This window comes from Aquarana catesbeiana, linkage group LG04 (assembly GCF_042186555.1).
Source record: "Aquarana catesbeiana isolate 2022-GZ linkage group LG04, ASM4218655v1, whole genome shotgun sequence".
Lineage (NCBI taxonomy): Eukaryota > Metazoa > Chordata > Amphibia > Anura > Ranidae > Aquarana > Aquarana catesbeiana.
Window position 1 is genome coordinate 1,860,756 of NC_133327.1, and position 13,748 is coordinate 1,874,503.

A 13,748-nucleotide genomic window follows, 5' to 3' on the forward strand; every position below is an offset into this window, starting at 1 on the left:
TACATCACTATCAACTACAGGAAACCAGAGAGCTGTATCATCTCAGGAGAAGGTTCGGAGATCCATCCCTAACATCACCACCAGACCAGAAGATCCAGAGACCTACATCACTATCAACTACAAGAAACCTGAGAGCTGTATCATCTCAGGAGAAGGTTCGGAGATCCATCCCTAACATCACCCACCAGACCATCCAGAGACCTACATCACTATGAACTAAAAAAGAAACCTGAGAGCTGTATCATCTCAGGAGAAGGTTTTAGAGATCCATCCCCAACATCACCAGACCAGAAGATCCAGAGACCTACATCACTATCAACTACAAGAAACCTGAGAGCTGTATCATCTCAGGAGAAGGTTTGGAGATCCATCCCTAACATCACCACCAGACCAGAAGATCCAGAGACCTACATCACTATCAACTACAAGAAACCTGAGAGCTGTATCATCTCAGGAGAAGGTTTGGAGATCCATCCCTAACATCACCACCAGACCAGAAGATCCAGAGACCTACATCACTATCAACTACAGGAAACCTGAGAGCTGTATCATCTCAGGAGAAGGTTCGGAGATCCATCCCTAACATCACCACCAGACCAGAAGATCCAGAGACCTACATCACTATCAACTACAAGAAACCTGAGAGCTGTATCATCTCAGGAGAAGGTTCAGAGATCCATCCCTAACATCACCCACCAGACCATCCAGAGACCTACATCACTATGAACTAAAAAAGAAACCTGAGAGCTGTATCATCTCAGGAGAAGGTTTTAGAGATCCATCCCCAACATCACCAGACCAGAAGATCCAGAGACCTACATCACTATCAACTACAAGAAACCTGAGAGCTGTATCATCTCAGGAGAAGGTTTGGGGATCCATCCCTAACATCACCACCAGACCAGAAGATCCAGAGACCTACATCACTATCAACTACAAGAAACCTGAGAGCTGAATCATCTCAGGAGAAGTTTCAGAGATCCATCCCTAACATCACCACCAGACCAGAAGATCCAGAGACCTACATCACTATCAACTACAAGAAACCTGAGAGTTGTAACTGAGAGCCATCCCTAACATCACCAGGAGCAGAATATTCAGACACTGAAATGAACATCACTGACGTCATAAATCTCAATCATCACACAGGAAGACTAACACAAATCCAAAACATTGTGTTCATTGAGGTCATGGTGAATATAACGAACAGGGAAAACAGATGTGATTTGACACTGTGGTGGCATGTTTAGATTAGTCATCCATAGATGAACAGCAGAGGGTTGGTCTATATCATCTCTCCACCTATGGTTGATATGTGTTGGCAGATGGCATGAATTCTAAGATGTGATCAGAGGAATTTACCTTTTCCGAAGAATAATCTTGTATTCTCTGCTGTGGAGACTGGTAACCGACACGTATGGTAGTTCAAACTCCTGCAGCTTCCGGACAACTGCAGAGGGAGGACAATTCTGTGAGGATCAGAGTGACAAAGAGAAGGCCTCCCCACCATCCACCAGCAGGCCATAGGCTTCCCCACATTTCACTGGCAGAGAGCAGGCCTCCCCGACCACCCACAAGCGGGGCGCAGGCCTCCCCGACCACCCACCCAGCAGGGAGCAGGCCTCCCCGACCACCCACCCAGCAGGGAGCAGGCCTCCCCGACCACCCACCCAGCAGGGAGCAGGCCTCCCCGACCACCCACCCAGCAGGGAGCAGGCCTCCCCGACCACCCACCCAGCAGGGAGCAGGCCTCCCCGACCACCCACCCAGCAGGGAGCAGGCCTCCCCGACCACCCACCCAGCAGGGAGCAGGCCTCCCCGACCACCCACCCAGCAGGGAGCAGGCCTCCCCGACCACCCACCCAGCAGGGAGCAGGCCTCCCCGACCACCCACCCAGCAGGGAGCAGGCCTCCCCGACCACCCACCCAGCAGGGAGCAGGCCTCCCCGACCACCCACCCAGCAGGGAGCAGGCCTCGCCGAACACCCACCCAGCAGGGAGCAGGCCTCGCCGACCACCCACCCAGCAGGGAGCAGGCCTCGCCGACCACCCACCCAGCAGGGAGCAGGCCTCGCCGACCACCCACCCAGCAGGGAGCAGGCCTCGCCGACCACCCACCCAGCAGGGAGCAGGCCTCGCCGACCACCCACCCAGCAGGGAGCTGGCCTCGCCGACCACCCACCCAGCAGGGAGCAGGCCTCCCCGACCACCCAGCCAGCAGGGAGCAGGCCTCCCCGACCACCCACAAGTGGGGCGCAGGCCTCCCCGACCACCTACAAGCGGGGAGCAGGCCTCCCCGACCACCCACCAGCAGGGAGCAGGCCTCCCCGACCACCCAGCGACAGCCCTCCAAAATATGAGCTCCTCCCCTTTCATGTGATGCAGATAATTGTTCCCATATGGTATACACAAATAGACAGACTTACAGGAGAATGAGCCGTCTGCTCCATCCTTAATGAGGTACAGGCTGAAGTATCCAATCAGCTCCTCCGGAAGGTCCAATTTGGTGGTGACTGCCTGTGATTGGGAGGTGAATTAGAAGTATAAAATGGTATCTTTCTACTTACCATGAAAACCATTTTTTGGAGTTCACTGAGGGACACGGGAAGTCATATACTGTCTGGTTATACTGCCACCTACAAAAGAATTGGACAGTGGCAAACAAAAAAAAAAATGTAGGCAAGCCTAGGACTGAGGGGTGGGAAACGGGCCCACAAAAAAACAAAAAACAAACAGAGCCTCCTGAAGGACCTTAAACCTGAAGCTGGCATAAGAGGAGACCTCAACACCCACCCGGTAGAGCTTGGCGAACCTGTAAACAGAACTGGTGACTAGTTGGCAGCCTTGCAAATATTAGAAACAGTTGCCTAATTCCGAAGACCCGACTCTCAAGAAATGGTAAAGCAAGAAGCTGGTTCGCGCTTATGGGGACCATCAGGAATGACAAAGAGTCGGTCTTTCTACATGAAGTAGTGACTCAGGTGATAGAAGGAAGTCCTCTGGTGAACTAGAGTCGGGGCCACCTGGTCTTTGGTGTTTGAATAATCCCTCTGCTCAAGGACTGGACTGACATGTCCCATTACGGCAGAATGTGGTGTTGTAGGGATCTGGAGAGAAATTCAGGACTTCCTCGAAGGATACCATCAGCCCCAGGGTCTCAAACAGAAGCAAAGAATCGGTCGACTCCTGGATTAAAGAGTCGGAGCGGAGAGACTGAAGTTTTTACTGGGGAAGAAAAATTCTGTCTTGAGCTGTGCCTTGGATTCCAAGCAGACTTCTGAAAGTTCAGGACCTGGCAAAGGTCTGGGTGGTCAGGGCTACATTGTCCACCAGAGCCTGTGCCGACTGTTCCTTCAGCAGAAGGTCATCTAGATATTCCACAATAGGAATGCCCTGAGAGTACAGTAAAGGCTCATTTACACTTCAACATGCTTTTTTGATGTGTTTTTTGGGCTTCAGTAATGTGTTTTGAAGCTCTAATAAAGTTTTGCAAATGCCCTTTGTGTGTGTTGATTTTCGATTTTGTTTTAAAGGGGCCCAGTAGAACCCCGGCTCAGTAGTACCCTTACTAAGGATCCCCAGGTCATTGGTACCCTTGTTCAACAGATCCCACGCTTATTAGTACCCTCGGCTCCTCCAATTCCCCGCTCAGTAGTAACCCCCAGCTCTGACGACCCCCCCGGGTCAGTAGTAACTCCCAGCACTGCAAATCAACCTCTCCCTCTCAGTAGTAACTTCATGCTCTGCTGATCCCCAGCTCAGTAGTAACCCCCAGCTCTGCTGATCCTCCTCTCTCTGGTCCCCACTCATCTCAGGTTAGTTATTTAGTATCATACATATTTATAATCATAATAATAATAATATTAATTATATTTAGTATCATAATACAAGTTAGTTGTTGGTATCATATGCTCTTGGCCCCCAGCTCTGCTGATCCCCTGCCCAGTAGTAAATCCCAGTTTTGCTGAGCCCCCACCCCCCACTCGGTAGTAACCCCCGGCTCTGCTGAGCCCCCCACTCAGTAACCCCCAGCTCTGTTGCACCCCCCCACTCAGTAACCCCCAGGTCTCTGTTGAGCCCCCCACTTAGTAACCCCCAGCTCTGCTGAGCCCCCCCCCCCACTCAGTAACCCCCAGCTCTGCTGAGCCCCCCCCCACTCAGTAACCCCGGCTATGCTTAGCCCTCCCACCCCACTCAGTAACCCCCGGCTCTGCTGAGCCCCCCCACTCAGTAACCCCCGGCTCTGTTGCGCCCCCCCACTCAGTAACCCCCAGGTCTCTGTTGAGCCCCCCCCACTCAGCCCTCCCCCCCACTCAGTAACCCCGGCTATGCTTAGCCCTCCCACCCCACTCAGTAACCCCGGCTCTGCTGAGTCCCCCCCCCCCAACTCAGTAACCCCGGCTCTGCTGAGCCCCCCCCCCCAACTCAGTAACCCCGGCTCTGCTGAGCCCCCCCCCAACTCAGTAACCCCGGCTCTGCTGAGCCCCCCCCCCCCCCCAACTCAGTAACCCCAGCTCTGCTGAGCCCTTCCCCAACTCAGTAACCCCGGCTCTGCTAAGCCCCCCACTTAGTAATCCCCGGCTCTGCTGAGCCCCCCACTCAGTAATCCCCAGCTCTGCTGAGCCTGCATTCAGTATTAACCCCCCCAGATCTTCTGATCTCCTGCTCAGTAGTAACTCTAGTCCCTGCACACCCTCCGCTATATTGCTCCAATGCTGCGCACCACATGTGACATTGCCAGTATCTCCTGCTCCAGTCCTCCAGCTCTGCTGATCCTCTGCTGCTCAGTCCTCTCACTCAGGTCCACTGTTCACCTTCCGCTATAGGAGTTCCTATGTTCCACAAGACGTGTGCCATCTGCTTGTTGCTCCGCTCCCGTCTGGACCATGCTCACCTTACTGCTGCTCCACACCAGGATGTGACGTCTACACCAGACACTCCCAAAATATATACACATGAATGGGAAGTGACTGGACGTCTTTTAGGTTTGCTTGTTGGTTTCCCAGTGCATCCTGGGATAGCTCATACCGGCAATACCCCCAAAACAAAGCAAACCTAAAGCCAGATAAAAGCCTCTCAAAAGCTGCAGGTGCCGTTAGCAAGCTTTGTCAGATTTCTATGGAGGCTTTGGAGATGCTTTGAAACACCAAGAGAGCGACATATAATTTTTGAACGAAAAACACAACATGCGAACAGGACTGCAAGGTAACCATTTTATTTAATGACAGGGGCTTTGATTGGCATTCAGAGTGCATTAAAAATATGTGACCAATGCCACATTTTAAAGCAAGTGTAAAAATGCCCTTATCTAGTACTGGGTCTAGCAACATGGTGAACACCTGAGGTTCAGAAGATAAGATCCAAATAGCAGAGCTACCAACATGCTCACCGACAGGAGACTCTTATGGAAAACGAGGCTGAAAAACCAACAACCTATCAAGATCACAGCTGAAACAGGTTGTAGAGCAAGACCTGCCAGAGAAGACAAGGCTTTAAAGAGCCTCCAGGCGCTTATGAGTGGAATACTTGTAGATGGGTACATCCTCCAGTAGAATGGTAGACACTTTGTTAAGATGGGACAGTGCCAGATCCACAGAGGGGGCAGATCACTTTTTAATAAGGTCCTCCTCAAAGCAATACTGGACTGCTAGGTGCTTAGGGGGCCCAAGTATCTTATCAGGAGTTTTCCGGCCTCCATAATGAAAGACGAGTATAGGACTTCTTGTGTCCCTTAATGAGCGATAAGAAAAACACAGCGCCCCCCCCCCCCCCAGGCAAAGTGTCCTATCTGTGTCCTCACCTCCAGCACATCCTCCGTTTGGTCGGAGGTCAGGATTGTCACTTTCACCTTCTGCCCATTAGAAAGGAAGACCTCCAGCTGCACCTCCTCTGTAGGGATCTGCTGAGTTTCCTGAGTGGGGGAAACAAGACTGCAGTCAGCTGCTAAGCCTTTCTATCTGATCCCCATTGCTCTATCCATCTATCTGATCCCCACTGCTCTATCCTCCTATCTGATCCCTATACCCCCCCTCTACCCGATCCTCATCCTTCCCCCCCACCCGATCCTCATCCTCCCGCCCACCCGATCCTCAGCCTCGTCCTCTACCCCGCCCACCCAATCTTTGTCCTCTACCCGATCCTCATACTCTACCCCCCCCCCCCCACCCGATCCTGATCCTACCCCCCCACCCGATCCTCATCCTCTACCCCCCCCCCCTACCCGATCCTCATCCTCTACCCCCCCCCCCCGCTCTACCCGATCCTCATCCTCTACCCCCCCCTCTACCCGATCCTCATCCTCTACCCCCCCCCTCTACTCGATCCTCATCCTCTGCCCCCCTCTACCCGATCCTCATCCTCTTACCCCCCCCTCTACCTGATCCTCATCCTCTTACCCCCTCCCCCCTCTACCCGATCCTCATCCTTTACCCCCTCTACCCGATCCTCATCCTTTACCCCCTCTACCCGATCCTCATCTTCTACCCCACCCCACCGATCCTTATCCTCTACCCAATCCTCACCCTCCACCCCCCCTACCCGATCCTCACCCTCCACCCCCCCCTACCCGATCCTCTACCCCTAGCCCCCCCCCTCTACCCGATCCTCATCCTCTACCCCCCCCTCTACCAGATCCTCATCCTTTACCCGCTCTACCCGATCCTCATCCTTTACCCCCTCTACCTGATCCTCATCCTTTACCCCCCCACCGATCCTTATCCTCTACCCGATCCTCATCAATTAACCCCCCTCTACCCAATCCTCATCCTTTACCCCCTCTACCCAATCCTCATCTTCTACCCCACCCCACGATCCTTATCCTCTACCCAATCCTCACCCTCCACCCCCCCTACCCGATCCTCACCCTCCACCCCCCCTACCCGATCCTCAACCCCTAGCCCCCCCCTCTACCCGATCCTCATCCTCTCCCCCCCCCCTCTACCCGATCCTCATCTTCTACCCCACCCCACCGATCCTTATCCTCTACCCAATCCTCACCCTCCACCCCCCCTACCCGATCCTCACCCTCCACCCCCCCTACCCGATCCTCACCCTCTACCCCCCCACCCGATCCTCAACCCCTAGCCCCCCCCTCTACCCGATCCTCATCCTCTCCCCCCCCCTCTACCCGATCCTCATCCTTTACCCCCTCTACCCGATCCTCATCTTCTACCCCACCCCACCGATCCTTATCCTCTACCCGATCCTCACCCTCTACCCCCCCCACCCGATCCTCACCCTCTACCCCCCCCCTACCCGATCCTCACCCTCTACCCCCCCTACCCGATCCTCACCCTCTACCCCCCCTACCCGATCCTCAACCCCTACCCCCCCTCTACCCGATCCTCATCCTCTACCCTGCCCCCCTCTACCCGACCCTCCATCCTCCACCCCGACCCTCTTCTACCACTTCAGTACCTGATCTTCATCCTTTACACATCCTTTACCTGATCCTCATCCTCCACCCGATCCTGTACCTGATCCTCATCCTCCACCCGATCCTGTACCTGATCCTCATCCTCCACCCGATCCTGTACCTGATCCTCATCCTCCACCCGATCCTGTACCTGATCCTCATCCTCCACCCGATCCTGTACCTGATCCTCATCCTCCACCCGATCCTGTACCTGATCCTCATCCTCCACCTGATCCTGTACCTGATCCTCATCCTCCACCTGATCCTGTACCTGATCCTCAGTCTCCTTCCCCATACCTAATCCCAACATTATCTGCTCCTCCCCTGCCTGATGCTGGGCTCCTCTTCCGAACCTTACACCCCCCCCCTCACACCAACCTGAAGTAGTACAACCCCAATCCCACAAACCAGTGGACCCATTCCATGCCCCAAAGACTGCAATTCCATCACCCACCTGCTGGGAGCGCCGTAAGAAGCTGTTAAATATCTCGCTGGACCCCAACACTGGATCTTGCCGCACTGTAGAACAAGAAAAATTTGTTACTGCAGAGTTCCTCCCTGAGCAAAACAGACCCCACCCAACAATGCAGGTCCCGCTCTCAACACCAAGAAGTATCCATGAGTCTATAATTCACTACAGTGGGAGGGTCAGATCTGGGGGCGGGTATAGGGTGACGGGCAGACCTAGGGACCTCACGCGGTACGACAGACATTTCTCTGATGGTGCGCTCTCTGGAATCTGGTCTGGTTATCTGCCCCCTCCTCCACTCACCAGCCTGCATGTATTTCTCCAGCTGTTCCCGTCTCTGCTCCACCTCGGCCGGCGTCAGGGTGAAGAGCTTCTTTGGGGGGAACATGGGCACCACATTGTTTCCATACTCCCTTCGCAACTGCAAGAAAACATGGGGGAAGTCACAAGGGACGGGGTTCTAGTATGGAAATTGGGCAGAGAACTCCAGTAGAAGCTCCCACCGTCTGCTGTTCCCTGGCCACACCTCACCTGTTCATGGAGGCCGAACAGCTGGCTATAGCGCACTCTGCAGTGCAGGACACCGTTCACATGAATGTTATATGCCTGGAAGAGAAACAGGGGGGCCTGTTATATAATACATCCTGTGCACTCTGACATTATATCCTGCACCCCTATACATCCCCAACATAATACATCGTGTGCACTCTGACATTATACCCTCAATACATGCCCCATATAATACATTGTGCGTATTTTGACATTATACCTAATACTCTCTATACATCCCCCATATAATACGTCGTGTGCACTCTGACATTATACCCCACGCCCCCTATATAATACATTGTGTGAACTCTGACATTATATATACCCCTCACCCCCTATACATCTCCATATAATACATTTTAGGGGTCAACCAATATAGTTTCCAGGGCCAATACAGATTTTTCCGCCGCCTTTTAGGCCGATATCAGGTGCCGTTATTCTGTACATTTAAAGTTTTGTTGTTGGTGGGTGGCTGGCGCCCTGCTGAGGCTGGCTGGCTGGCACCCTGCTGTGGCTGGCTGGCAACCTGCTGTGGCTGGCTGGCACCCTGCTGTGGCTGGCTGGCACCCTGCTGTGGCTGGCTGGCTGGCACCCTGCTGTGGCTGGCTGGCTGGCACCCTGCTGTGGCTGGCTGGCTGGCACCCTGCTGTGGCTGGCTGGCTGGCACCCTGCTGTGGCTGGCTGGCTGGCACCCTGCTGTGGCTGGCTGGCTGGAACCCTGCTGTGGCTGGCTGGCTGGCACCCTGCTGTGGCTGGCTGGCTGGAACCCTGCTGTGGCTGGCTGGCTGGAACCCTGCTGTGGCTGGCTGGCTGGAACCCTGCTGTGGCTGGCTGGCTGGAACCCTGCTGTGGCTGGCTGGCTGGAACCCTGCTGTGGCTGGCTGGCTGGAACCCTGCTGTGGCTGGCTGGCTGGAACCCTGCTGTGGCTGGCATCCTGCTGTGGGTGGCTGGCACCCTGCTGTGGGTGGCTGGATGGCACCCTGCTGTGGGTGGCTGGATGGCACCCTGCTGTGGGTGGCTGGATGGCACCCTGCTGTGGGTGGCTGGATGGCACCCTGCTGTGGGTGGCTGGATGGCACCCTGCTGTGGGTGGCTGGATGGCACCCTGCTGTGGGTGGCTGGATGGCACCCTGCTGTGGGTGGCTGGATGGCACCCTGCTGTGGCTGGCTGGCTGGCACCCTGCTGTGGCTGGCTGGCTGGCACCCTGCTGTGGCTGGCTGGCTGGAACCCTGCTGTGGCTGGCTGGCTGGAACCCTGCTGTGGCTGGCTGGCTGGCACCCTGCTGTGGCTGGCTGGCTGGAACCCTGCTGTGGCTGGCTGGCTGGAACCCTGCTGTGGCTGGCTGGCTGGAACCCTGCTGTGGCTGGCTGGCTGGAACCCTGCTGTGGCTGGCTGGCTGGAACCCTGCTGTGGCTGGCTGGCTGGAACCCTGCTGTGGCTGGCATCCTGCTGTGGGTGGCTGGATGGCACCCTGCTGTGGGTGGCTGGATGGCACCCTGCTGTGGGTGGCTGGATGGCACCCTGCTGTGGGTGGCTGGATGGCACCCTGCTGTGGGTGGCTGGATGGCACCCTGCTGTGGGTGGCTGGATGGCACCCTGCTGTGGGTGGCTGGATGGCACCCTGCTGTGGGTGGCTGGATGGCACCCTGCTGTGGGTGGCTGGATGGCACCCTGCTGTGGGTGGCTGGATGGCACCCTGCTGTGGGTGGCTGGATGGCACCCTGCTGTGGGTGGCTGGATGGCACCCTGCTGTGGGTGGCTGGATGGCACCCTGCTGTGGGTGGCTGGATGGCACCCTGCTGTGGGTGGCTGGATGGCACCCTGCTGTGGGTGGCTGGATGGCACCCTGCTGTGGGTGGCTGGATGGCACCCTGCTGTGGGTGGCTGGATGGCACTCTGCGGGTGGCTGGCACCCTGCTGTGGGTGGCTGGCACCCTGCTGTGGGTGGCTGGCACCCTGCTGTGGGTGGCTGGATGGCACCCTGCTGTGGGTGGCTGGATGGCACCCTGCTGTGGGTGGCTGGATGGCACCCTGCTGTGGGTGGCTGGATGGCACCCTGCTGTGGGTGGCTGGATGGCACCCTGCTGTGGGTGGCTGGATGGCACCCTGCTGTGGGTGGCACCCTGCTGTGGGTGGCTGGATGGCACCCTGCTGTGGCTGGCTGGCAGGAACCCTGCTGTGGCTGGCTGGCTGGAACCCTGCTGTGGCTGGCTGGCACCCTGCGGGTGGCTGGCACCCTGCTGTGGCTGGCACCCTGCTGTGGCTGGCTGGCTGGCACCCTGCTGTGGGTGGCAGGATGGCACCCTGCTGTGGGTGGCTGGATGGCACCCTGCTGTGGGTGGCTGGATGGCACCCTGCTGTGGGTGGCTGGATGGCACCCTGCTGTGGATGGCACCCTGCTGTGGGTGGCTGGATGGCACCCTGCTGTGGCTGGATGGCACCCTGCTGTGGGTGGCTGGATGGCACCCTGCTGTGGGTGGCTGGATGGCACCCTGCTGTGGGTGGCTGGATGGCACCCTGCTGTGGGTGGCTGGATGGTACCCTGCTGTGGGTGGCTGGATGGCACCCTGCTGTGGCTGGCACCCTGCGGGTGGCTGGCACCCTGCTGTGGCTGGCTGGCACCCTGCTGTGGCTGGCTGGCACCCTGCTGTGGCTGGTTGGCACCCTGCTGTGGCTGGCTGGCACCCTGCTGTGGCTGGATGCCACCCTGCTGTGGCTGGCTGGATGCCACCCTGCTGTGGCTGGCTGGCTGGCGCCCTGCTGTGGCTGGCTGGCTGGCGCCCTGCTGTGGCTGGCTGGATGGCGCCCTGCTGTGGGTGGCTGGATGGCGCCCTGCTGTGGGTGGCTGGATGGCGCCCTGCTGTGGGTGGCTGGATGGCGCCCTGCTGTGGGTGGCTGGATGGCGCCCTGCTGTGGGTGGCTGGATGGCACCCTGCTGTGGGTGGCTGGATGGCACCCTGCTGTGGCTGGCACACTGCGGGTGGCTGGCTGGCACCCTGCTGTGGCTGGCACCCTGCTGTGGGTGGCTGGATGGCACCCTGCTGTGGGTGGCTGGATGGCACCCTGCTGTGGGTGGCTGGATGGCACCCTGCTGTGGATGGCACCCTGCTGTGGGTGGCTGGATGGCACCCTGCTGTGGCTGGATGGCACCCTGCTGTGGCTGGATGGCACCCTGCTGTGGCTGGATGGCACCCTGCTGTGGGTGGCTGGATGGCACCCTGCTGTGGGTGGCTGGATGGCACCCTGCTGTGGGTGGCTGGATGGCACCCTGCTGTGGGTGGCTGGATGGCACCCTGCTGTGGGTGGCTGGATGGCACCCTGCTGTGGGTGGCTGGATGGCACCCTGCTGTGGGTGGCACCCTGCTGTGGGTGGCTGGATGGCACCCTGCTGTGGCTGGCTGGCAGGAACCCTGCTGTGGCTGGCTGGCTGGAACCCTGCTGTGGCTGGCTGGCACCCTGCGGGTGGCTGGCTGGCACCCTGCGGGTGGCTGGCTGGCACCCTGCGGGTGGCTGGCTGGCACCCTGCTGTGGCTGGCTGGCTGGCACCCTGCTGTGGGTGGCAGGATGGCACCCTGCTGTGGGTGGCAGGATGGCACCCTGCTGTGGGTGGCAGGATGGCACCCTGCTGTGGGTGGCTGGATGGCACCCTGCTGTGGATGGCACCCTGCTGTGGGTGGCTGGATGGCACCCTGCTGTGGCTGGATGGCACCCTGCTGTGGGTGGCTGGATGGCACCCTGCTGTGGGTGGCTGGATGGCACCCTGCTGTGGGTGGCTGGATGGTACCCTGCTGTGGGTGGCTGGATGGCACCCTGCTGTGGCTGGCACCCTGCGGGTGGCTGGCACCCTGCTGTGGCTGGCTGGCTGGCACCCTGCTGTGGCTGGCTGGCACCCTGCTGTGGCTGGCTGGCACCCTGCTGTGGCTGGAAGCCACCCTGCTGTGGCTGGCTGGATGCCACCCTGCTGTGGCTGGCGCCCTGCTGTGGCTGGCTGGCTGGCGCCCTGCTGTGGCTGGCTGGCTGGCGCCCTGCTGTGGCTGGCTGGATGGCGCCCTGCTGTGGGTGGCTGGATGGCGCCCTGCTGTGGGTGGCTGGATGGCGCCCTGCTGTGGGTGGCTGGATGGCGCCCTGCTGTGGGTGGCTGGATGGCGCCCTGCTGTGGGTGGCTGGATGGCGCCCTGCTGTGGGTGGCTGGATGGCACCCTGCTGTGGCTGGCACACTGCGGGTGGCTGGCTGGCACCCTGCTGTGGCTGGCACCCTGCTGTGGGTGGCTGGATGGCACCCTGCTGTGGGTGGCTGGATGGCACCCTGCTGTGGGTGGCTGGATGGCACCCTGCTGTGGATGGCACCCTGCTGTGGGTGGCTGGATGGCACCCTGCTGTGGGTGGCTGGATGGCACCCTGCTGTGGGTGGCTGGATGGCACCCTGCTGTGGGTGGCTGGATGGCACCCTGCTGTGGGTGGGTGGCTGGCACCCTGCTGTGGGTGGGTGGCTGGCACCCTGCTGTGGGTGGGTGGCTGGCACCCTGCTGTGGGTGGGTGGCTGGCACCCTGCTGTGGGTGGCTGGATGGCACCCTGCTGTGGGTGGCTGGATGGCACCCTGCGGGTGGCTGGCTGGCTCCCTGCGGGTGGCTGGCTGGCTCCCTGCGGGTGGCTGGCTCCCTGCGGGTGGCTGGCACCCTGCTGTGGCTGGCTGGCACCCCGCGAGTGGGTGGCTGGATGGCACCCTGCTGTGGGTGGCTGGATGGCACCCTGCTGTGGGTGGCTGGATGGCACCCTGCTGTGGGTGGCTGGATGGCACCCTGCGGGTGGCTGGCACCCTGCTGTGGGTGGCTGGATGGCACCCTGCTGTGGCTGGCTGGCTGGCACCCTGCTGTGGCTGGCTGGCTGGAACCCTGCTGTGGCTGGCTGGCACCCTGCGGGTGGCTGGCTGGCACCCTGCTGTGGCTGGCACCCTGCTGTGGGTGGCTGGCTGGCACCCTGCTGTGGGTGGCTGGATGGCACCCTGCTGTGGGTGGCTGGATGGCACCCTGCTGTGGGTGGCTGGATGGCACCCTGCTGTGGGTGGCTGGATGGCACCCTGCTGTGGCTGGCACCGTGTTGTGGGTGGCTGGATGGCACCCTGCTGTGGCTGGATGGCACCCTGCTGTGGGTGGCTAGATGGCACCCTGCTGTGGGTGGCACCCTGCTGTGGGTGGCTGGCTGGCACCCTGCTGTGGGTGGCTGGCTGGCACCCTGCTGTGGGTGGCTGGCTGGCACCCTGCTGTGGGTGGCTGGATGGCACCCTGCTGTGGGTGGCTGGATGGCACCCTGCTG

At 59.2% G+C, this 13,748-nt stretch overlaps 1 protein-coding gene across 4 annotated transcripts in view; it reads right to left on the reverse strand.

The window, feature by feature from the left end:
* The window catches only part of SNX17 (sorting nexin 17), a 42,402-nt gene that overhangs the window by 24,156 nt on the left and 4,498 nt on the right, over positions 1-13,748 (reverse strand). For all 4 annotated transcript variants that reach the window (XM_073624731.1, XM_073624734.1, XM_073624733.1 and 1 more), the window contains 6 exons: positions 8,415-8,489; positions 8,187-8,304; positions 7,869-7,933; positions 5,801-5,911; positions 2,427-2,517; positions 1,363-1,450 (listed from right to left, as the gene is read on the reverse strand). In XM_073624731.1, coding sequence (XP_073480832.1) covers positions 1,363-1,450; positions 2,427-2,517; positions 5,801-5,911; positions 7,869-7,933; positions 8,187-8,304; positions 8,415-8,489 — 548 coding nt within the window. The remainder of the gene's footprint in view (positions 1-1,362; positions 1,451-2,426; positions 2,518-5,800; positions 5,912-7,868; positions 7,934-8,186; positions 8,305-8,414; positions 8,490-13,748) is intronic.